The 22694-nt window shown below is 53.7% G+C and overlaps 1 protein-coding gene across 2 annotated transcripts in view; it reads left to right on the forward strand.

Moving 5' to 3' along the window:
- The window catches only part of LOC105464320 (metallophosphoesterase domain containing 1), a 96291-nt gene that overhangs the window by 55656 nt on the left and 17941 nt on the right, over positions 1 to 22694 (forward strand). For both annotated transcript variants that reach the window (XM_011712108.2, XM_011712107.3), the window contains exon 4: positions 7316 to 7541. In XM_011712108.2, coding sequence (XP_011710410.2) covers positions 7316 to 7541 — 226 coding nt within the window. The remainder of the gene's footprint in view (positions 1 to 7315; positions 7542 to 22694) is intronic.

The raw sequence follows: 22694 nt of genomic DNA on the forward strand, positions 1-22694 counted from the left end.
CCAAGACCCCACGGTGGCTCACAGCTGACTCTCGCAGTTTGCTCCATCCCAGTGTGTTTCTAGACCATGCGCCATACCAGGAAGTCTGCTAATGTGAATCTCCTAGACATCGGCAAGTGTTTAAACACAGAACTGTCAAAGACGTACTAAAAATGCAATCAGAGATCGTTATGCCGTCTCTTTATTCCATCCCCCTCTGCTGTGTTCTGCGAGGTGGGAATGGGCGGAAGAAGCCATAAGTGGGCATTTTCCTGATTGTCACTGCATTTAGAGAACACTAAAACTCCGCCGGGCTCAATACTTCGCTCCGGGAATGGCATCGATGGTGGAGAAGCTTGCACATATCTTGTTGAATTTAACAGATTATGCAGTTTGGAGGCAGCACTTTCTGTTAAATGGGATGGGTAAGTGTTAGCGATAAAGAATTGTAACCTTTTGGAGGGAGATTAATCTTGGAAGCACAAAAAGCAGAGACTTCCATGCGCGTCCCCCTCTGCCCCGTGTGGCAGCCGTGCTTGCTGCGGTGTGGAATCTGTGTGGATGCACAGCTATTTGAATACACGTATGTGGCAAATGAAAAGTTAAAACAATAGGGCCATCCTCTAGTACTCTCCTGGTTAATACTTAAACATCTTTTCACCAAGAAATCCATGGCTAGCAAATGCCAGGATCTTGAATGATCTGGCTGGGGGGAAAAGGAGGCATTTGGGGAAGATGGTCTGAATATTTTCATGGAGAATACAGACGTGTAGCGTTGCTCCCCAGCTCTGAAAAGCAAGGGGAGGTAGGACTGATTTTGGCATCAAGGACCTGGTGCTTGTGGCAGAGGCGGGGAGATCAGCATCCTTGCCCACCTAGCAGAGCCCGACTGGCGTGTCTCCAGTTTCAGGGTCTGACCGGTGCCACAAGTCCCTGCTCCGCTCTTCCGAGATGCTCTCATACCCTTCCAGTCCCCTAAACTGTCTACTCATCAGGCATGTCCTACCAGAGGCTGGTCATTGTTCAGACATCTCAGAGGCAGGAGGCCAGGGTTCAAGTCCTAGCCCTACACTGTCTCACTGTGTGACCTTGGACAAGTCTCTTCCCCTTTCTGAGCTCCAGTTTCCTCCTGTCCAGTGAGCGGCATGGATTAGGAGATCTGCGGGCCTCTTGGTGGTGTCTGGTTCATGACTGTGTCCCCAGCGGAGCCTCGCCGGGGTCTGGAACATAGGAACATTGGGCTCATGTTTAATCAGGGCTCATGGAGAGCTGACCAGGGCTGGGGGCTTTGCAGTGGATCCAACTTCAGGGAAGAAAGTGGGCATTCAGCCTAAGGGGCATTCAGGATAGGCTCAGTGGATTCTTAGCTTCCGTTGGGTTGATGAGGGGAAGTGGATAAGAAAAGGCATTTGGACCCATCTGTGCCCTTGCTGAGTCTTACCAAGGCAAGCACAGCCCCCAGCACCCGCACTGCTGTCCACCATGCCCAGCCCAGGGTGCTGTGTGAAGAGGCTTTCTCTTTCGGCTTCCCCACGTTGTATCCATCTTTGGTTCAGGGGGTCACGTTATGTTCTGGTCTCCAGGGTTGGTGCTGCCTAATCTCTTTCCACACCTGCTTGGAGAACAGTTGCTTTCTCAAGGTTCAGGTGCTTTTGGTGGCTTCTCAGGCAGCTCTCATCAGGGCCACGGGAAGCTTCCCTGTGTGTCAGCCATCTTATCTGCTGCAGGGAGGAACAGCAGCAGGAAAGGGCAAAGAGAACAACATCCATTTCCTCTGTGTTCAGTGCAGGCATTAGGCAGAAGAGTTTGTATTCATCTAATTTTTCCCCATAAAGCCCCTGCAAATCAATTAGTTGGCTGAGGTCCCCAAAACACTCCCCTCATTCACTGTTTAGATGGAGGGTTTTGATGAAACTAAGCAAGAGAGCCTCTAATGATTGGTCACCGGGAATTTTATCCATGTTTGGGTTGGTAAGAACTGCAGGGTGATGTGAACACTGGAAAACTAATGCAGCCTTAGGCTCTAACAATAGAGGTAGCAGCCCTAGAACAGAGGAGGAGACTCCTCTTCCCCACTCTGTGATGGTCAGGCCATGCCGGAACTTCCGTTCTTTGTCCCCCGTACCCACCTGCAAGAGAGCAAGTTTATTGGAGAAGATTCAGAGATGGACAATCAAGATTGTGGGTAAGGAGGGTGAGTCTGAAAAAAATGTCCTGGCAGGGACAGTTGGAGAAAACGTTTGAGGAAAAGAGACGACACGGAGGTCAGTTGGTGTAAAGGAGACAGTCAGACCCAGCTAAGGATGTATTGATTGATAAATGCATCCATCCACCCATCTGTCAGTTCATCTATCCACCCATCTATGTATGCATCTATGTATCCATGTATCTATAAACCATCTATCCATCCATCCATCTATATATGCATCTATATATTCATACATATATAAAACATCCATCCATCCACCCACCCATCCATCCATTAAACCATCCATCCATCCATCCACCCACCCACCCACCCATCTATAAACCATCCATCCATCCATCCATCCATCCATCCATCCATCCATCCGTCCATCCATCCATCTATATGTGCATCCATATATCCGTACGTATATAAAGCATCCCTCCACCCACCCATCCATTCATCCATAAACCATCCATCCATTCATCCATCCATCCATTCATCCATCTCTATATACATCTATAAAGCATCCATCCATCCATCCATAAGCCATCCATCTATCCATTCATCCATCCATGTATGCATCTATATATCCATCCATCTACAAAGCACCCATTCATCCGCTCATCCATCCGTCTATCTATAAACCATCCATTCATCCCTCCATCTATAAACCGTCCATCCATGTGTGCATCTATGTATTCATCCATCTATAAACCATCCATTCATTCATCCATGCATGCATCCATCTATCCATGTGTGCATCCATATCTATAAACCATTCATCCATCCATGCATCCATCCATCCATCTACAAAGCACCCATTCATCCACTCATCCATCCGTCTATCTATAAACCATCCATTCATCCATCCATCCATCCATCCATCCATCCATCCATCTATAAACCATCCATCCATGTGTGCATCTATATATCCATCCATCTATAAACCATCCATTCATCCATCCATTCATCCATCCATCCATCCATCCATCCATCCATCTATAAACCATCCATCCATGTGTGCATCTATATATCCATCCATCTATAAACCATCCATTCATCCATCCATGCATGCATCTGTCTATCCATGTGTGTGTCCATATCTATAAACCATTCATCCATCCACGCATGCATGCATCCATCCATCCATCCATCCATCCACTGAGAGGCAGGGTGGCATGATGGTGCAGAGTGCACCTCAGGATACTGCCATAGGGTCTACCAAATGTCCATTGTCCCCTGTAATTGTCAGTCATTTTGATATTGATTTGTGTGATCTTATGCAACCTCTCCCTGGGCCTCAGTTTTCTCAGCTGTAACCTGGGGATAGTAACACTTAAGTGTCTGTGAAGGTTATGCACAGCTGGTGAATTGCCAAGTCCAGGTGGACATCCACAGGCATACTCGCGACTTTGGACTCAGAGGGATGTGGTGCTGGACAGTTTCTGTGTTCATAAGTGGATGTCCCTTTGCCTCCAAGCCATGGAACAGACAGTGTTTGAGAGTGTCACCCCAGCAGGTGGTGGCTCCTGCCCTGCTGCCCAGCTTTATGTACAGGAGCTCGGCCTTGTGCCCCATCCACCCTTTCCTGGGAGGGAAGAAGCCTCAGTCATCGGCTGCTGAGGTGAGAAGAAGAGGGGAGAGCTGACAGCTTCTGCGCCCCTCCCAATCCCCAGTAGTCGGGAGCTGCAGAAATAAATGGAACTGTACAGTTGGAGTAATTTGCTAATTTGCTTAAGTAACACCCCCAGTCAAAGACATGACATAAATACCTGAGCGCAGGCTCCACATCCCCAGCTTGGGTGGCAGGATGGATGGGTGATCTGAAGTGGAAATGCGGTGAATCAGAGCCGAAGGCAGTGACGGTGGCCACCCCCGACCTGAGCTGGGGGTTCTGGCTGCCTCCCTGCTGCAGTGTGTTTGGGGAGGGGCTCGGTGAGGGGTTGCACACTGACTCTGGGTCTGCTGGCCTTGGAGGAGTCTGAGGCACCCGTCTAGAGGTATGGGGTCAGCTGGACCAGCGTCCCCCTCCGCAGCCGTGGGGCCTGGGTGGGTTTCCCAGCCTTTGTGCCTCATTCTGCTCAGCTGCAAAGAGGAGATAATAGAACCAAGTACCTTGGGGGTGCTCTAGGGAAATGAGATCTCAGCTCTCCACCAGGGGTCCGGAAGTGGCCATCTTTCCTGCTGTGTCCTCCCCGGCCCACCGCCAGCTGCTCAGGCCCACGCAGTCCTCTTCCCTCCTCTCCGCAGCCTGAGCCTCGCTGGAGAGGGCTTCTCCATACCATGCCTGGTCGCACTGTGGGGCTGTGGGCGGCTTCATTCGCCAGACTCCTGCTGGGGCCTGCTAGGGACAGAGCTGGGGGAAGCAAACCCGCCTGCCTCCATGGTCTTGGAGCTCTCCCAAGAGCACAGCAAGCAGAGTTCCCAGCGCTCTGGGGCCAGGGTGGGCTCTGATGAACAAGAGGAGGGTCGGGGAGGTGGAAGGGGGTTGGAGAATCTCATCCCAGCAGCCTGATTGGAAGAACCTCAGACCAGGGCCAGGCTGTTCCCTTCACATCCCCAGGGACAGAAACCCAAATGCCTGTTAGGAGTGGGCAGTACCTTCAAATGAATGAAGCGGACTAGGGTGAGACGGTAGGGACAGGTGGGGACTGGGGCCAGCTGGAGGCATTCATCCTGTCCAAGGGGACACAGACACTCAGCACTTCCTGACTGGACCGGGATGGCCAGAGGTTAAATTGTATTTATTTCTTTATTTTTAGAAAACAGAAGTAATGAAGTGTTATTAGGAATGTCTCAGATTTTTGATGTTGGCAACAAGTTCAAGTTTAAAAAACAAAGTTGTGCCAAACAAAATATGTCTGTGGGTGGGTCTGGCCTGCCTGCTTCTAGTTTGCAAACTCCGGCCCAGGGAAGCTCTTTGGTTTTTTTGAACATCAAAAGTTTTGTACATTGATTATCTTCTATAATATCAGAACAGTCCTGCAAGGTAGCCGTGACTTTTCTCATTTTACAGGTGAGGAAACTGAGGCACAGGGAAGCTAAGTCATACAGCTCGTTGGTGCCACAGTGGGTCTGGGATCTAGGCTGCTGGAGCTGAGATTCTGTGGCCTGCTATGTACCAGTGGCCCCCCGCCCTGGAGTTGATAAATCCTGAAGAAGAAAGAGCAGTGCTTTCTCAAACCTGTAAAGCAGTCTGGGGTGGTCGGTGAGTCAGCTATGAGTAGATTGGGATTTTCTTCCTGTTTTGCAGAAAACTTCTATCTCACCTCAGGGTTCCCTTTCTCACTGCCCTGGCCTACCTTCCCTGGCCAGGCTGGGAACTGGTCATTTGCCGTGGCCATAGGGCATGTGGTTAGACAGACGGCATAGGTCTTACCTAGCTGGGAGTAGAGAAGAAGCTTATAAAGGGGCTCTGGACTCTTCTATTTCATTGCAATTAGGATATAATAATGGCTGTAGTTATAGGACATGCATTGCCGTAAACCTCACTCTGCCCTTCCCGGGAGCTCACATAAGGGATGGGGAGGCGAGCTCTTCCTAGAGCGCTTCCTGAGAGCTGAGTGTGATGGCACATCTTCTGAGTCTCAGCCCATATTGCGCGCATCCGTTTCCAATAAGAAAAACAATCCTTAGTATTTGGAGCAGAGGCATTTCTGGAGTTCGGTTCCCCATGGAATGCTCACACAGCGGGAGAGGTAGAGGTTTTGGTCCTGGTGGAAAAGGCTCTGCTGTTCCTGGGCTGCTGTGTTGTCCCAGGGGACAGAGCACGGTGCCCATGCTGCTGGGCATTGCCCGGGAGGGTGAGGAGTGAAGGGGGTGTCAGGGAAGGGGCTCAGTGGAGCCTGACGGCCAGAGGAGTGTTCGAGCACCTTGCCTTGTGTGTGACTTAGCAGATGAAGGTCACGGTCTCCCAGGGATGGAGGGGATGCCTCACGAGGTGTCAGTCTGTTAGCCACAGTTACTGCTTTGTGAACTGGTTATGGAATGTCACCGTTTTCCTGTCCGGGCCCCCATCTCCCCGAGGCCCCTGTGCTGTGCTGGTGCCTTCACATGCTACTTGCCTGACCCACCAGGGCACTCTCCACCCAGGAGGGGCCGGGAAAAAGGCTTGGGTCTCCAAGTGCACTTTCAACATTTCATTTTTTATCCAAATCAGGGCTTACAGGTACCATCTTGACTCTCCAGGCCCATGAGAGCCCAGCAGCTGAGGCTGGTGGGGACTGGGGAGTCAGGGGCCCGAGCCTGGGGTCAGGCTGGCTCTCAGATGGAGTAGGGGGCACAGGGGCGAGTGGCGTTTACTGAGACCGAAGAGCCGTGGTGGTCTTGTTCCTGCATAGAGCCAGTCTGGTGGGTGAAGCCTGCCAGGCAGCTGTCCAGAAACCAGCTCCAGCCAGTGTCCTGGGTGGCACACTCCTGCCTAGGGCATCCATGAAACTGGACCCCAGAGAAAGATGTGTACCTTGGAGGAACTACCCAAAAGTTCGCACACGGCAAAGCTAGAATGACACTGTTGTAATTCGGTGGCTGTATACATAGACGTTTTTGTTTTGATTCCATCTAGAGTGCGTTTTGGCTTTGAATTTCCATGGCAGTGGGGGTCGGCCCTATAATGTTTCCTGAGTGTGGGGTCTCCAAATGTTTGAACTGGGTTCTGCAAAGACCTTGTGATTCCTTTCGGAAAGTGGAGGATAGAGTCCCAGATACCCAGGGGGTAGGGGCCTGGGACCATGAGGCCGGGGACAGCTAGGACTGGGGGTGCAGGGTGAGGGGTCTTCTACCAGTAGACAACTAGTCCAGAAAGAAGAAACGGAGGCAGAGAAGTCCCAGGATAAGGCCAGGCACTCTGCAGCTTAGCGGCCTGGGAGGAACCTGTCCAGCCTCCTCCCAGTGATCTCAGGGGCTGATGGCCAGTGGAGGCCCGGGCAGGCAGGACCATGGGGACAGTGATCCTGTCTGAGGATCTGTCTGAGTGATCCTCTGCTGCCTCCTCTGATCTGATGAAGACTCCTGTTGGGGGCCTGGCAGCAGGTACTCCGTCAGCGATTCCAGCAGCTTCCTCCTGGCCGCCCCTCTCTCAGCTGTGCTGTGGCCTCTGGAAAAGCTGACAGCTGTGTGCTGCGTGTCTGTCTGTGTCCGCCCCTGCAGGCAGCCTGCCCTATGAGTACAAGATCGTGATCGCAGGCAACCACGAGCTGACCTTTGACCAGGAGTTCATGGCCGACCTCATCAAGCAGGACTTTTACTACTTCCCATCTGTGTCGAAGCTGAAGCCGGAGAACTATGAGAACGTGCAGTCGCTGCTGACCAACTGCATCTACCTTCAGGACTCGGAGGTCACCGTGCGGGGCTTCCGGATCTACGGCTCCCCATGGTGAGTGGGCCCGGGCACTGGTCCTGCCTGCTGGCAAGACCAGAGCTGAGGCTGAGTGCAGGGGGTGTAGGGGATGGGAGAAGCAGCAGGGAGCTCCGCATGCGAGGCTCAGGACTGAATCTTGCCCCCTCACCCTCTGTGTGAACCTAGGCAGGTGACTGCTGCTCTCTGGGCCTCTCTTCCCCCATATCTCACTGAAAATAGTATGATCAGCTGTATCCTGTGTTATGCTGTGCACGATACTAGCTCACTTACAGGCAGGTACTATTATCTGCATTTCACAGGTGAGAAAACTGAGGCCCAGAGTGGGCGAGGACCTTGCCGAAGGTCACACAGCTAGGAAGGGGCAGAGCTGGGATTAAACCCAAGCGATTTGGTTCCAGAACTCCTGCCTTTAATGAATGTTCTGTAATGCTAGGAATCTTTCCCTGATGCTGTCTTCCAGCTCCACACAAAAAAGATGCATATGTCAGGGGCTGGGCGAGATGATGATGGTAATAATGATGATATTGGTGGTGATGGTGATGATGGTGATGCTGATGGTGTAGTGATGATGATGGTGATAATCATGGGGATGGTGGTGACGGTGATGATGATGGTGGTGGTGATGGTGGTGGTGGTGATGATGGTGTGATGATGATGGTTGATGATGATGGTGATGCTGATGCTGATGGTGATGATGGTGGTGATGATGGTGTGGTGATGATGTGATGATGGTAATGAGGAGGATGATGGTGGTGATGATGATGATGGTGGCAATGATGATGGCAGTGAGAATGACGATGGTGATGATGGTAATGATGTTGGTGTGATTATAATGGTGAGGGTAGTGATGGTGATAATGATGATGGTGATGATGCTGATGTGATGATGATGGTGAGGGTAGTGATGGTGATAATGGTAATGGTGGTGATGATGATGATGATGATGGTGGTGTGATGATGGTGAGGGTGGTGATGGTGATGATGGTGATAATGGTGGTGTTGGTGATGATGATGGTATGGTGATGGTGATGATGATGATGGTGGTGTGATGATGGTGAGGGTGGTGATGGTGATGATGGTGATAATGGTGGTGTTGGTGATGATGATGGTATGGTGATGGTGATGGTGATGATGATGATGGTGGTGTGATGATGGTGAGGGTGGTGATGGTGATGATGGTGATAATGGTGGTGTTGGTGATGATGATGGTATGGTGATGGTGATGGTGATGATGATGATGGTGGTGTGATGATGGTGAGGGTGGTGATGGTGATGATGGTGATAATGGTGGTGTTGGTGATGATGGTATCATGATGGTGATGGTGATGATGATGATGGTGACAATGATGATGAAGGAGAAGGCAATGGTGATGATGATAATGGTGATGGCAGGAAATAATTTCCGAGCAATTACAGTAATCTATGCCCTAGGCTAAAGGCTCCATAAACCTTACCTCTAATCCTGACTCAGCCCTGTGAGGATTGATTTATTATCCCTATTTTATAGGTGGACAGAATGATCGGCCACAGGGTGTCCAGTGCTGGCAGGGTGAGATGGGCTTCATACATGGAAGGGCAAGATCACATAAGCTTAAAAGTGTGGCTTGATCCTGGAAGGCTCCCTGGAGGGTGTGGAGTGACCTGAGCCTTGAGGGAAGAGAAAGGCATTCACAGGCAGGGGGAGTAACGTGGTCTGAGTCTGCACTATCAGGAAGCAGCACAGTCAGTGAGGCTAAGGAGCCCTTTAGAGGCACAAAGGGCCTGCCTGGGTGGCGAGACTTCAGAGAGAGCTACTGCCAGCATAGAGCATCTGGGAAACCCCTGGGCTGCCCTGGTTGGTGGCTGGAGGCTGTAGGCAGATTTAGGACCTGGTCTCATCTTGCCATGGCCTTCTCATGGAGCAGAGGGGAGGGCTGGGAGGCTCAGGGCTGTTTCCTCTTCCCTGGCCTTGGCAGGTGCTTGCTATCATCTCCTTGGACCTCACGATGTACAGGTTCTTGGTGAATCCTCCCTGCAGACAGTGAGGTCCCAGACAAGGACCTTTGGGCACTCAAGGATGTGATGAGGTCAGTGCCAAGGACAAGGAGAGGAGGGGAGATGGTTGAGTCTGCCTGACAGGCGACTAGAGCTCAGATCTGGAGAAGTCTGATAGGCTGAAGACCAGGAGGGCAGTCTAGGAGGAGGACCAGCAAGCAACAGCCTGGGGGTGAGCCAGGCACGATGGAAAGTCTGGAGTGTCAGGTGTGTGCGGGCAGGTGGGCAGGTAGGGGTCAGCATGGTGAGAGGTGAAGGCCCGCAGTCCCTGGGAATCTGGACTGATCTCTTTGCCCAATGGTTTGTACTTTTCTCCTCAGCAAACTGCTTTTTTGTTTAAGTTAGATTTTGTAGAGGTTAAGAGCATGGCTCTGGAGCCCAACTGTTTGGGCTCAAATCTTGGCCTCACCTTTTTTTTTTTTTTTTTTTTTTTTTTTTTTTGAGATGGAGTCTCGCTCTGTCGCCCAGGCTGGAGTGCACTGGTGCGATCTTGGTTCACTGCAACCTCCACCTCCTGGGTTCAAGCAATTCTCTGCCTCAGCCTCCCGAGTAGCTGGGACTACAGGAGCCTGCCACCATGACCGGCTAATTTTTGTATTTTCAGTAGAGATGGGGTTTCACCATGTTGGCCAGGCTGGTTTCGAACTCCTGACCTCAGGTGATCCACCCACCTCGGCCTCCCAAAGTGCTGGGATTACAGGTGTGAGCCTTTGTGCCTAGCCAGACTCATCTTTTACTAGTTGTGTGATGCTGGGTGAGTCACTTAACCTCTCTGTGCCTCAGTTTCCTCCTCTGCAAAATGGGAGTGAGAGTGTGGCTCCTCCAGAGGGTGGCTGTAAGGCTGCCAGGAGGGTTCGGCTGAGCCTGGTGCCACTACAGAGACCTCATTCTTGTTGTTTGCTGCAGAGCTTACTCTTCCAGCACAGCTTTGCCCGGCACCCAGTGTGTTGGGTGGAGGATGGTGGGGGAGGAGGGCTGCCAGGCATCACTCAGGGTGTTGCCCACTCCCCCACACAGCGCAGCTCTGTGCATCCCACAGCTGGGCTCCGAAGAGCCCCTTTGACCACTGGCTCCCTGGGCTCAGGAGCGAACTAAAGGCCAGGAGTGGGCCCTGCCCTCGTCTGCCAGCCGAGGCCAAGTCCTGGCACTGCTGTGGTTGTGGGCCTGAGGACCAAGTGAGACCGGCCTGTGGTCCTGCTGTGGTCCAGCTGCTCTGAGTTCCAGCCACCAGTGGCTCCCGGTTTTGCTTCTGTGTCTTCCAGTGTGAGCAGTTCTGGGCTCCCTCATTCCTGGTTACCCCCAGGGTCTGAGCACAAGCAGGCGGTGTCATTTCTGTCTCCCTGACTCCCTACCCGCTGGGTGCACACACACAGCCTGTGCCATGCTAGGGAGTGGGAGAAGCCAAAGGATAGACAAGGGAACTCGAGCCCAGGAGATGGGTTCAGGGGCCATGTGACCCTGCCCCAGAAAGGGTTTGGTGAGATCCAGGAGGACTCCCTGTTGGAGAGAGCATTTGAACTGGGGCCAGAAGAGGCATGAGATTTCCACAGGCAGAGGAGGCAGGGGAAGACCCACATGTCTGAACCTCTGTTACGTGTCAGGCTCTGTGCCAGGCTCTGTGCCAGGCTCTTGGGTCGTGTCGCTTGACAACCGTTAACACCGAGGGCTGAACGCCCCCTCCTCTCCGTCCCACAAGGGAGGCTGTGAGCTGGTGCTCCTCCTGTTCCTCTCAGGCCCTATCTGGGGCTGGGAGCAGGTGGTGGAGGTGAGGCCTGGGCTCATTTGCTGGCAAGTTTCACTCAGTTTCCAACTGTTGTGAGCAGATTGCCGGTGTCCGCCGCTGTGGTGCCACGGAATGGATGCCGAGCCACTCTGGCCTCTACCCTCCCCTGGGAGGCTGGGTCCTACCACCATGCCCCAGCAGAGAGTGTCTGGGAAACCCCTGCGCTGCCCTGGTTGGTGCCACATGGTGACCACCTGGTGGCTGGAGGCTGTGGGCGGATTTAGGACCTGGTCTCATCTTGCCACAGCCTCCTCATGGAGCAGAGGGGAAAGTGGGGAGGTGCAGGACTGTCCCATCTTCCCTGTCCTCGGCAGGTGCCTGCTGTCATCTCTCTGGACCTCATGATGTATACAGTCTCAATGAACCTTCCCTGCAACCAGTGAGGTCCCAGACAAGGGCCTTTGAGTACTGGAGGCTGTTCAAATTGGGACACCACCACTTTTCAGCTGTGTGACTTTGGGCAGGTGGCTCAGCTTCTCTGGTCCTTCTGTGTAGTGGGGAAACGACAGTGCCTGCCTTGTTGGGGGGTTGTGAGGGCTGCGTGGGCCCATCCAGGTGAAGGCCTGGCTCAAAGGAAGGCTCTGGAGAGTGGCTGCGGTCATTTATTATTACTGGGGTGCTCCTTGGGGAGCCAGGAAGAGAATAACCATTTAGTTTTATTCCACAAACTCCAAGGCAGGGCTAGGCCTGCAATTACCCCATTTTACAGAAGGGCAGGTAGAGGTCCAGGCAGGGATGTGGCTTGCCCAGGGCACCTGGGGGGTGACCCTCCATGCTCCCGGTCCTAGCTCTTCCTGCTCCAGGGCGGAGGCCATTCAGTGGCCTTTCTGAACGCCTCCCGTGTGGCAGGTCTCCATCCTCAGAACAGCCTTTGGGTGCACAGGGGCCGTTTCGGCCCCCTGAGGAGACTGAGGCCTGGGGATCGAGCCGATGTCCTCATGCCCTCAGGAATAAACTTGTTAATTCATTCATCAAGGTTGTACGGAGTGCCAGGGAGACCCTGGGGACATGGTGTGGACAGACAGACGCCACTGCTGCCTTCATGGGATTTACGTTCTCATGGGAGACTGTCAACAGCTAATTCCATCATCCGTAGGAGCCATGAAGGAGGGGCCTTGGGTGCTGGAGTCAGGCGAGGCTTCCTGTGGGAAGAGCCAGAGGCTGAATAGATACAGGCAGCTAAGTGCAGGTGAAACGGTGTGGCAGGCAGAGGAAGCAGCCTGGGCAAAGGCCAGGAGGCTTAAGGGCCTGGGGCATTTTGGGGACCACAGAGCTGAGTGTGGCTTCCGGGGGTCTGGGTGGATGACAGCAAGAGAGCAGCGGCTGGGCAGCCAGATCGTGTTGGTGCCGCCAGAATCCAGGTCCCTGGCCATACCCCCGTCCACCCACCATGCTGCTGGTAGCCAGGACTTTGTAGGTCGGCCTTCTCCCTTGAGGGTGTCAGGTAGCCTCTCTGAGCCCTGGGCTTCCAAGCAACTGGGAAGGTGACATGACGTGATCTGGCGAGCGCAGGACACTACCCTGTGAGAGTCTCTCGGCGGAGAGGGACACTCAGCTGCCGGTATCCCCAGGTGATGCTAGAAGCGACACAATTGGAAGTGGCATTAACCAGCCCCTAAAAAAGTATTCATGGCTGAAGAACCCCCCGGCCCGGCTGCCAATCCTGCCTGGTGTCCAGTGGGGTGTGGGGGGTTGTGCACCCCCTCCCCAGCTGCCTGTCGAAGTTCTGGCTGGGGCACTCCGCTCCCCTGGCACCGGCCGCCTGGGCATATGGCGGCTCTTTTGGGGGGTGCAGGTGACGGAGCTGCTTGTGATCATTGGGAGTTCAGATGTTCCAGACTTTCCTTTTCTTTCCCCTCTGCCCCCAACATATTGGCTACCACGTGGACTACAGGAGGCATTCCCTCCAGGTTTAGAAGCACAGTTAGACCAGCAGGCAGGGAGCAGGGATGGAATAAACACTAGCAACGAGTGACCTAATAGCTGCTGCAGCTGGACATGTGGGCAGGGCCGACCGGGTTGAGGGGCAGATGTGTTCACCATGTGGCCCTAGGAGGTAGACGGCAGAGCAGGGGACAGAGGCAAGTGACAGGAGGCAGTCTCACCAGTGCGGGAAGACTCCTCCATAGGCAGGAGTCCAGGGAAGAGGTGATGTGGCCTTACCAAGTAGTGAGCTGCCCATCACGAGGGGCATGCAAGCAGGCGGTCTGCTGTGGGTGGGCCTAGTGTCCTTCCAGCCTCTTCCCCCTTACAGGGCACAGTTCCTCTGCCTGTGGCTGTCAATTCCCCCTTAAGCAGAGGGATGCACGGGCCCATTCCTGGGAGGTCCTCTCTCTGCTAGACTTGGAGGCTAGCCTTGATATTGAGGGCTTTACATAGCAAGCTAAGAAGGGGAAGCAAAAAGCAAACATATGGTTATAGCAACTGGCTTTTCTTCTGCTACCACTAAGAGATACTCTGTTTGGGAGATTGGTAGGTCAGATTTTCTTTTTCCCTGGAGATAGGGTCTTGCTCTGTCGCCCTAGCTGGAGTACAGTGGTACAGTCACAGCTCACTGCAGCCTCGACTGCCTGGGCTCAAGTGATCCCCCCACCTCAGCTTCCCAAGTAGCTGGGACCACAGGTACGTACCACCACGCCTGGCTGATTTTTAAAACTACTTGTAGAGATGGGGTCTCATGATGTTGCCCAGACTGATTTCAAACTCCTGGGCTCAAGCAGTCCTCAGTGGCTAGATTGTAATGGTTTTGACTTCCTTGCTTGTTGAGTCACACATTCTGAGGCCCATTGTGGTTTGTCATGTGCCTGGCTCTATGCAGGGCTTGGGAGACCCTGAAATGGATCAAGCCTGCCTCCCAGGAGCTCAGGTTTGACAAGGGCCTATAACTATTGGGGGCAGGGGCCTGTGACTGTTGGAATCCTCTGCTTACCCAGCCTTTGCACAAGCCAGATCCCCTGCTCAGTGCTTGCTCACATGTTCTCGTTCAGTCCTTGCAGTGGGTTGATTCTCATGGGTATGTGCTGGTGCAGTGTCTCTGGGTGGTTTCCATTTGCATTCCCCTAATGACCAGTGAGGCTGAGAATATTTTCCCATGTTGATTGGCCACTTAGATTTCCTCTTTTGGGAAGTGCTCAAGTCTTTTGTCCATTAAAAACAATAATTGGGTTGTTTGTCTTTTTCTTACTGGTTCATGGAGATTCTTTATGTATTCTGATTATGAGTATGAGCCTTTTCTCAGTTGTGATGTTACCAATAGCTTTTCCCCCTCTGTGACCTGTCTTTCCCCTGTCTTAGCAGAGCCTTCGGGTGCACAGAAGTTTTAAATTTTGGTGTAGTCAAATATCTTGTGTTTTTCTTTGTGATAAATGCTTTTGGTACCTTATTGCAGAGATCTTATTGCAGAGCTCTTCTGTTCTCTGAAATCATGAAGACTTGTTTCTTTTGTGTTTTTGAGATGGAGTCTCACTCTGTATTCTAGGCTAGAGTGCAATGGCATGATCTCGGCTCACTGCAACCTCTGCCTCCTGGGTTCAAGTGATTCTCCCTCCTCAGCCTCCTGAGTAGCTGGGATTACAGGTAGCTGCCATCATGCCCAGATAATTTTTGTGTTTTTGTAGAGACAGGGTTTCACCATGTTGGCCAGGCTGGTCTTAAACTCCTGACCTCAAGTGATCCACCTGCTTAGGCCTCTCAGAGTGCTGGGATTACAGGCATGAGCCACCTCACCTGGCCTTGTTTCTGTATTGTTTTCCAGAAGTTTTGTTGTTTTGCCTCTTATGTTCAGGTGTTGGATCTACTGGAAATGATTGTGTTGATGGTGTGAGGTAGGGATCTTGTTCAGGGTTTTTCCACATGGACACCCTCCTGGCCCAGCACCATGTGTAGAAAGCCTGTCCTCTTTACTCCTACCACCGTTATCTGACACGTGAGGTCTGTGTCTGGCTTCTCTCTCCCGCTCCATTGTGCCATTCAGTGTAGGACCACCCTGTCTTTATTACTCTGGCAGCTGATTTATGGTCTCTTTATCCTACTAGAGCATTTGAGACTTCATGGGGGCAGTGACCCAGATCTCCCTTTCTCATGGACCTAACTCCAGTGCTCAGTACAGAGTCTGGCTCCTCATAATAAGTATTTGTTGGGTGAATGAATGAGTGAATGAGTGACCAGATGGATGGATGGCAAGCTGTGGGGGCTCAGTTAAAATCCAAGCCTGGTTTATTCTCCTGTGATTGAACCTTTCTGGGGTCTCCGCCCAGGCCTGTCACCAGCTCCCTCCCCTCTGGTTCCTTCTTCCTCTTCTGTGCTGCTGTCTCTAAAGCAAGGCCTGACTGTGCCCCCTGCTGGCTTGCCATGTCGCCCCCTTGATACCATCCCCTTAACCCTCAAGATGAAGGCCAGATGCCCCCTTCTGTGTCCCCTGGATCCTGGGCCCTGCCCTCCGAAGAAGGTCTCTATCACAGTATCATCACTACCAGGGGAAGGGCCATAACCACTGCTGCACCCTGCACTTACCAAGTCTTTCAGTCTGTCTGGGCAAGAAGGGATGAAAGTCTCATTAGGGTGGCGTGTTTGTGCTGCCCCCTCCCAGGGCACTGTGATGTTCCAGGGCTCAGGGAGACTGTGGACTCTCAGGTGCAGACGGTGTCGGGCCTTCGCTGAGAGCAGCTTAGCGGAAGGGGGCGGGAACCAACTGCAGGAGAAGAGGAAGAACTCAGCTGGTACAAAATCCTAAGTGTTAAAAAAAATCCCGTATACATACCGTATTCATTTATGGGTTTTGGATGCATTTTTTGTTCTCATTTAACTGAAAACGGCCTTGATTTAAAAAAAAGAGTGAGGGAGAGAGTGAAATTGGCACGCAGCGAGTCCATCTGGTCTAATTACTTCTGGTATTTTGAAAGAAGGGATCCAAACCTGCTGAGACATTAAACTTTGAGAAGTGGCTGCCGGGCCCGTTGCTGGGCATCTGCACTCGGGTCCTGATTCTCGGCTCAGGGGTTTCACTGTCTCCCGGCAGGGCTGGACCTCAAGGCCAGGCAGAGGTGCCAGGATGCCCTGCACCTCTCTGTGGGAGCCAGTGGCCTTGGGTGTCAGCCCTCTTCAAACAGCCAGGGCTGCTCCAGACCATTCTGGAATACATGTCCTGGTACATGGCTCCCAGCTGTTTAACCTTGGGTCAGAATCTTGGCTTTCTGTGAAATGCCAAGAGGGATAGTCACTTTGTAGAACTGCCCTCAGGACTGAAGGAGGTCCTGTGTGTGCACTGCTTGGCACATGATGGGCATGCACACGCCTGCTGCTCAACGTTTATGACTTCCCAGGCTAGGGGACGGGGGCGATACGGGTGGTTTCTCTACCGCCCACAGCCATGGGACAGAGCTGCAGCCAGGTGGCCCCTGGGACAAGACTGGGGTGGGTTGTGGCACTGGCCTTTGACGTTTGTTCCTTCCCTTCCCTTCCCTTTGTGCACTTAGCAGGCCTGCGGGGTGGATGGAGCCAGAACGGAGCAGCCTGGAACTTGAAATCTGTACCCTGAAAGAGCCCGGGGCCAGGGGTTGATGTGATTGTAGTGACAGTCCCTGTCTTATGCTGGCCCGGAGGCCCTGTCCTCTGAAACAGTCAGGGAGGCCTAGAATCTTGTCCCCCTTTTATAGCTGAGGGGTCTGAGACCCCAGCAGGGAAGTGGCTTGTGACAGGTCCTGCAGGAACTGAACAAGCTGGGTCTGCACGGCAGGGAGGATGGAGGCCCCACCTGGTGTGCGCTGCGAGCTGCCAAAATGCTTCTTTCTAACTTTATAAATGTATATTTTAGAGAAAAAACGAGACAGGATGATCTCCTGGCCCCATAGCTTCCTCCTTGTCTCCCACCAGAATGGGGTCGAGTCCTGGAAGTGGAGGGCAGGGTGGCGGGATTCCTGGCCGGCCCTGAGGCAGCCCCCACTCCCTCAGCTGTCACTGCTGATGGCTGACAGTGGTGAGGCTCTTTCTCCCCTCTCCACCCTGCCCCATGGCATGCTCCACCCAGGATTCAAGGCGGCCGGTGATGCCACCCTTCCCAGGAAGCCCCGCGGGGGTTGGTTTGGACTGCCAGCTTCTCTGCAGCATGCCACGCCCTCGGTGTCCCCTCCTGTCTCTGGGTGAGACACAGGTGGGCCTGGCACTCGGTGCCAAGTTCCTGACCTGGAATCCTTTGCCCTTTCTCTTAAGAACCTTTTAAATCTTTTATAAAACATTGACGTTTTAGTCTCCAATAATTCCCTCGGAGGTATTAGGGGTGTTGTCATTTTATATGGCAGCCTCTTGGCCAGCGAGGCGCAATCTGGGGGAGTCCTGGGCAGGCTGGTTTGGGGTGTGACTGGTTTAGGGGGTGTAGCCCAGTTTGGGGGTGCTCCCTGGGGAGACTGTGTCTGCCTCAGTCTGTGGGCACATCCAGCAGGGGCCACTTTACCTGAGTTTCTTGGCTTGGGGCTTCCTGGACCACACAGGTCTGCAGGCCTGAGGACAGCTTTGGGGTTCCAGCTCCTGCTTCCTGTGGCCAGTGGGGGCCTTTTCTGTTCTGCTGTTTTCCTGAAGCCCTCTGGGGCCCAGCATACCGAGAATGGAGGCTGAGTCCAATTCCCCATTTAAGTGGCCGAGGCCTCCCTCCTTGCAGCCTCTTAGGGCTATGTCCTCTGGTTCCAGGGGCCAGCAGTCCCCATGCACCTGGGGCAGTGCTGCTTGCGTGTTGCCTTGTATTTCTGGGTGGTTCCAGCACAAGGCTGGCCTTCCCCAGTTTGTTTGGGCAGGTGAGGCAAAGACTTTCCCCGCTGCTTCATACCCGAGATCTGCATTCGGCCGACTGCCCCGTGTATTGTCCCATGTAATCTGCCTAGCAACGGGCAAGGCAGGATGATCTCCATTCCCATCTTACAGACGGGTCAGGTAAGGCTTGACTAGGTCTAGCACCTGGCTCAAGATCTCAGCCCTAGGAAGAGGCAGCTCCAGGTCTGGCTCAGGCGTGTAGACTTGGGCAGCTCCTGGCCTTGGCCGTCCAGTGGGCGGTTTGCTTTGGCAGCTGCTGCCTGGCTTCCCCTGGGCCCAGCCTCTGGCAGTCCCTGCTGAGCTTTGGGCTCCTGTATCCCTGTCCCCTTCTGTGACAGATTCCTCCTGAGCACTGGGTCCTGCATCTGTAAAGAGGACTCTCCCTCTCCCCTCACGGGGTCCTGGCTGGTGAAACAGGGTGAGGGCTGCAGAGCCATGCGGCTGGGGCGTTGTGGAGACCTACCTGCCTTGAGCCCAGATCGAGTCAGGAATTGCCCCATCTGCTTAGGGGTGGCTGTAGAGCCTGTCGTCTAGGGCAGATGTGAGCCCCGCCTGAGCCTCTCAGGGAAATGGGGCATTCTCTGATGGCTGCTTGAGGGGCTTGGGAGCCAGCTGGCACGTGCCATGGGTGAGGGGGCCCAAGGCAGCCAGCAGTGTCCACCGAGAGTGATCCCACAGCCGCCCACCTCCTTCTTCCTGCTCTGGCTTCTTAGAATTCTGAGCCCGATGCGCTGCATCAGTTGAATTCTGATGGAGGCAAAGAAATTTTTCAGTCTCTGGTAGCTTGCTGTGCTGCTTCTACAACCACACAGACACACACTCACACATATTCACACACACACACATTCATGTACATGCACAGACATTCCCATACCATACACACTCACATGCACATTCACACATATACACACACAATCACATATGCACAGAAACATTCACATACAACATTCACATATACACACATAATTCACACACACACACCTATACACATACACACGCATGCATACTCACATACACATCCATACACTCATACATACATGTGTTCACACACCCACACGCTCATACACACATGCGTTCACACCCCCCACATGCTCATACACACATGTTCACACACACACACACGCGTTCACACACCCCCACACGCTCATACACACATGCGTTCACAGCCACACCCACACGCTCATACACATGCGTTCACAGCCACACCCACACGCTCATACACACATGCGTTCACACCCACACCCGCACGCTCATACACACATGCGTTCACACCCACACCCGCACGCTCATACACACATGCGTTCACACACCCCCACACGCTCATACACACATGCGTTCACACACACACCCTCATACACACATACATTCACACACCCACACACATATTCATAGACACACATGGACACACACATTCACAGACACATTCATACCCATATGAATTCACCCATACATGTATATTCACATATGTACACTCACACATATTCATACACACATTCACACACACTAATAGTCACAAATACACACATACACACTCACACAGTCACATACATTCACATGGGTACACACGTCATACACATTCACACACACACATTCACACACACACATTCACACACACACAGTCACACACAGACACCGCCACGATTTCTCTTTTGCCCCCTTCCTATCTTCGTCTTCCATTTGCTTGTCCAGATAAAATTGATTTCACGTGGCTGTTTTCCTTTCTAGAAGGCCCCTCAGCACACGTGTGCACACTACTCCACATGAGATTAATGTTTGAAACGAATCGTCTGCCTCTTTCCTGCCGCAAAATCCCAGCGAAACAAAAGATGGATGATTCTGTGCATGGGAAGGGTGGGGAAATTAATTAGGAATGACAAAGGACCCCATTCTTTGGTTCCACTTATCTTGCTGCTGACTTGCCGTACGCTGTTGTGTGCCCCGACCAGGTGTGTGATTGACGGGCTTTGGGGACACGTTGCCAGCTCCGCACTGCCCTGCCCCCTCTTGGGCCCCAAGGGCATTGGATCTGGACCCCTGCTGTCCATCTCCCCCAGCCTTTGCCTGGGCCCACTGGCCTAGGAGATGCAGAGGGAGGGGTCGGGGCAAACCCCTGTCACCAGGGCTGGGTAGACGACAGAGGAAGTTCGGATGGTGGGACATCCCCAGGAGATAGCCACAACTTGTGGGGTGAGGAGTCAACACACTGGTCTGGTCTCCATGCAGGCATGCCCTCACTTGGGAGCCAGGCACGTCTCTGACATCTTTGAGCCTCAGCTTCCCCTGTTGCAGAATGGGAATACAGCCTCACTGGGGTGCTGGGAGTGTCTGGGGAAGGACTTGAGGCCAATGACAGATGTCATCCTCATCAGAGACACTTTTAATATTGGCTGTGGCCATGGCTGGCTCCCTGGAAAGCCCGACCTCTTTGGGGAGGGTAGGTATTGCGGTGGGAAGAACAAACAAAGGGATCAGGACAGAGAGTGCTTGGCCTTGGGGGAGGGAGATCGGACCTGGACCTGGACAGGCTCCTCTGAGAGCTCAGGGGCCGTTGCAGTAGCCACATGGCTGGAACATGTCACACCCCTGCTTGGAGCTGCAGCTCCTGTAGAGTAGAGACAGCAAAGCTGTCCTCAGAGGATTGTCAAGAGGAGGAATTATAGGAATACCTGGCCGCTAGCAGGTCCTGTAAAAGGCCTTGCTTCCTCCACAGGGCTTTCATGGCGGTGGCCACCCCAGCAGGCAGCAGGGTTGCCAGCACTCAGCCCGTACCCTAGGAAATGGGGGCCCTGGGGAGGCAGGGAGGGGCCTCCAGGGGGGGCGAGCCTTCTTGGGGGTCCAGATGCAGCAGAGGGGTGTGAGCATCCTGGATCTGGGCTCGCCTCTGAGGCTTCATCTGTAAAATGGACACGTAAGTCCCCAGCGCAGGTTCATGGGAGAGGGAGAGAGAATGGGACACTCAGCAGATGGCAGAGGGCTCGGAGAGTTCTTGTGACTCTTTTCATTGCTGATATAGGTCTTGGGGCTTCCTGACTGTCAGGGGCTCTGAGGTGGGGCTCCTGGCAGGAGGGTGCAGAGTGAAGAGGGCTAGCATGTGGTTCCTCCCACCTGCCTGTCGGGTAGAGCACCTGCTCGTTCATTTCATTCTTCATCCATTCATTCATGGCCGTCTTGAGCAACCGCTCCCTGAAGCTGACCTGGGCAGGAGGGGTTCAGGGACGGACCTCAGTCAGGGTGGAGAGAGCGCGCCTGTGCAGGGGGAGGCAGGTGATCAGGAGAAACTCCTGGAAGAGGTGGCCTTTGAGCCAGGCCTTAATAAAATACGGGTCGTGGATGACGGGAGAGGCTACGAAGGGCATTTGAGATTTCTGAACTAGCACGAGCAAAAACCTGGAGGTACAGAAAGGCCAGAATGGCAGGAAGTGGATGGTTAAGGTTGACATGGGCGATGAGCTCCGTGGGGAGCCTGAGCAGAATGGCCTGGAAGGTGGGCGGGGCAGATCCTAAAGCCCCGTGTGCCAGGATGAGGGCTGGGCTTTTCCTGGAGGCAGCAGGGAGCCATGGGAGGCGCAGGAGTGGAGGAGTCACGTGCAGGGGACATGTGGGTGGGGTCCCAGGAGCCAGGGGTGCAGGCCTCTTCCCCTCTGTCCAGTCGGGGTTAAGAGGGGACCTGGCAAGGGATCAGGGAGCTCAGAGGAGCAGGCAGGAAGTCGTCTTGGGAGAGGTTGAGCCTGAGGCCTGGCACCCCAGGAATCGTCCGTGTGTCAGCTGCCAGCTTGGGTACAGGATGCAGGAGCCCCAAGCCCTGGCCCGCACCCCTCTGGCTTCCTACGTGTCCTCGGACACACTGCTTGACTTCTCTGTGCTTCCGTTTCTTTGTCTCTAAAACGGGGTCCTCCCCATGGTTTTGCCCTGAGGATGAACTGAGCTGCTAGACATAGCGACTGCTAAAGGGGATTTGCTGTGGGCAGGGCAGTGGCAGGGGAGGTGGGGTGGCACAAGGGCGATTCCTGGTCACATTTGCATCATTATGGGATGGACATATAGAGTGTAGGCCCTGGAACTAGCATTCGGGGCTTGAGCTCTGACCATGTCACTCGGGAACCTCTCCCCATCTCAGTTTCTGCCTCTGTAGAGTGGAGGCTGTGGTGGCAGCTGCCTCTCTGGGGGGTGTGAGGATTGAGTCTGGCTGTTCCTGGAGAGGCCGTGGGCACTGCATCTGTGTGGGTGCCGCTCAGTGTCCCGTTGAGGGCAGCCCCCACGCCGCCCTCAGCATCGGCCTCGGGCCCAGGTGTGCCTGTGGGCTCAGCATGACCCAGGGCCCCACAAGGCCCCAGCACTCCAGGAAATAGGGTACAGTCAGGGATGGCTGTACTCCAGGGTGCTACAGTGACTCCTGGGGACACGACCTGCCCAGCAGCCGTGTACCTTACCTGGGGAGGCAGAGAACCTGAGCAGGGCAGGCTCGGCTTCTGCCATTTCCTGTAGACGAGTGTCTCCCGGCTTCCCTGTTTGCTGCAGCGGAACCTGGAATTCATGCTTCAGCGGGAGACG

The sequence above is a fragment of the Macaca nemestrina genome, chromosome 15 (genome assembly GCF_043159975.1).
Source record: "Macaca nemestrina isolate mMacNem1 chromosome 15, mMacNem.hap1, whole genome shotgun sequence".
NCBI lineage: Eukaryota > Metazoa > Chordata > Mammalia > Primates > Cercopithecidae > Macaca > Macaca nemestrina.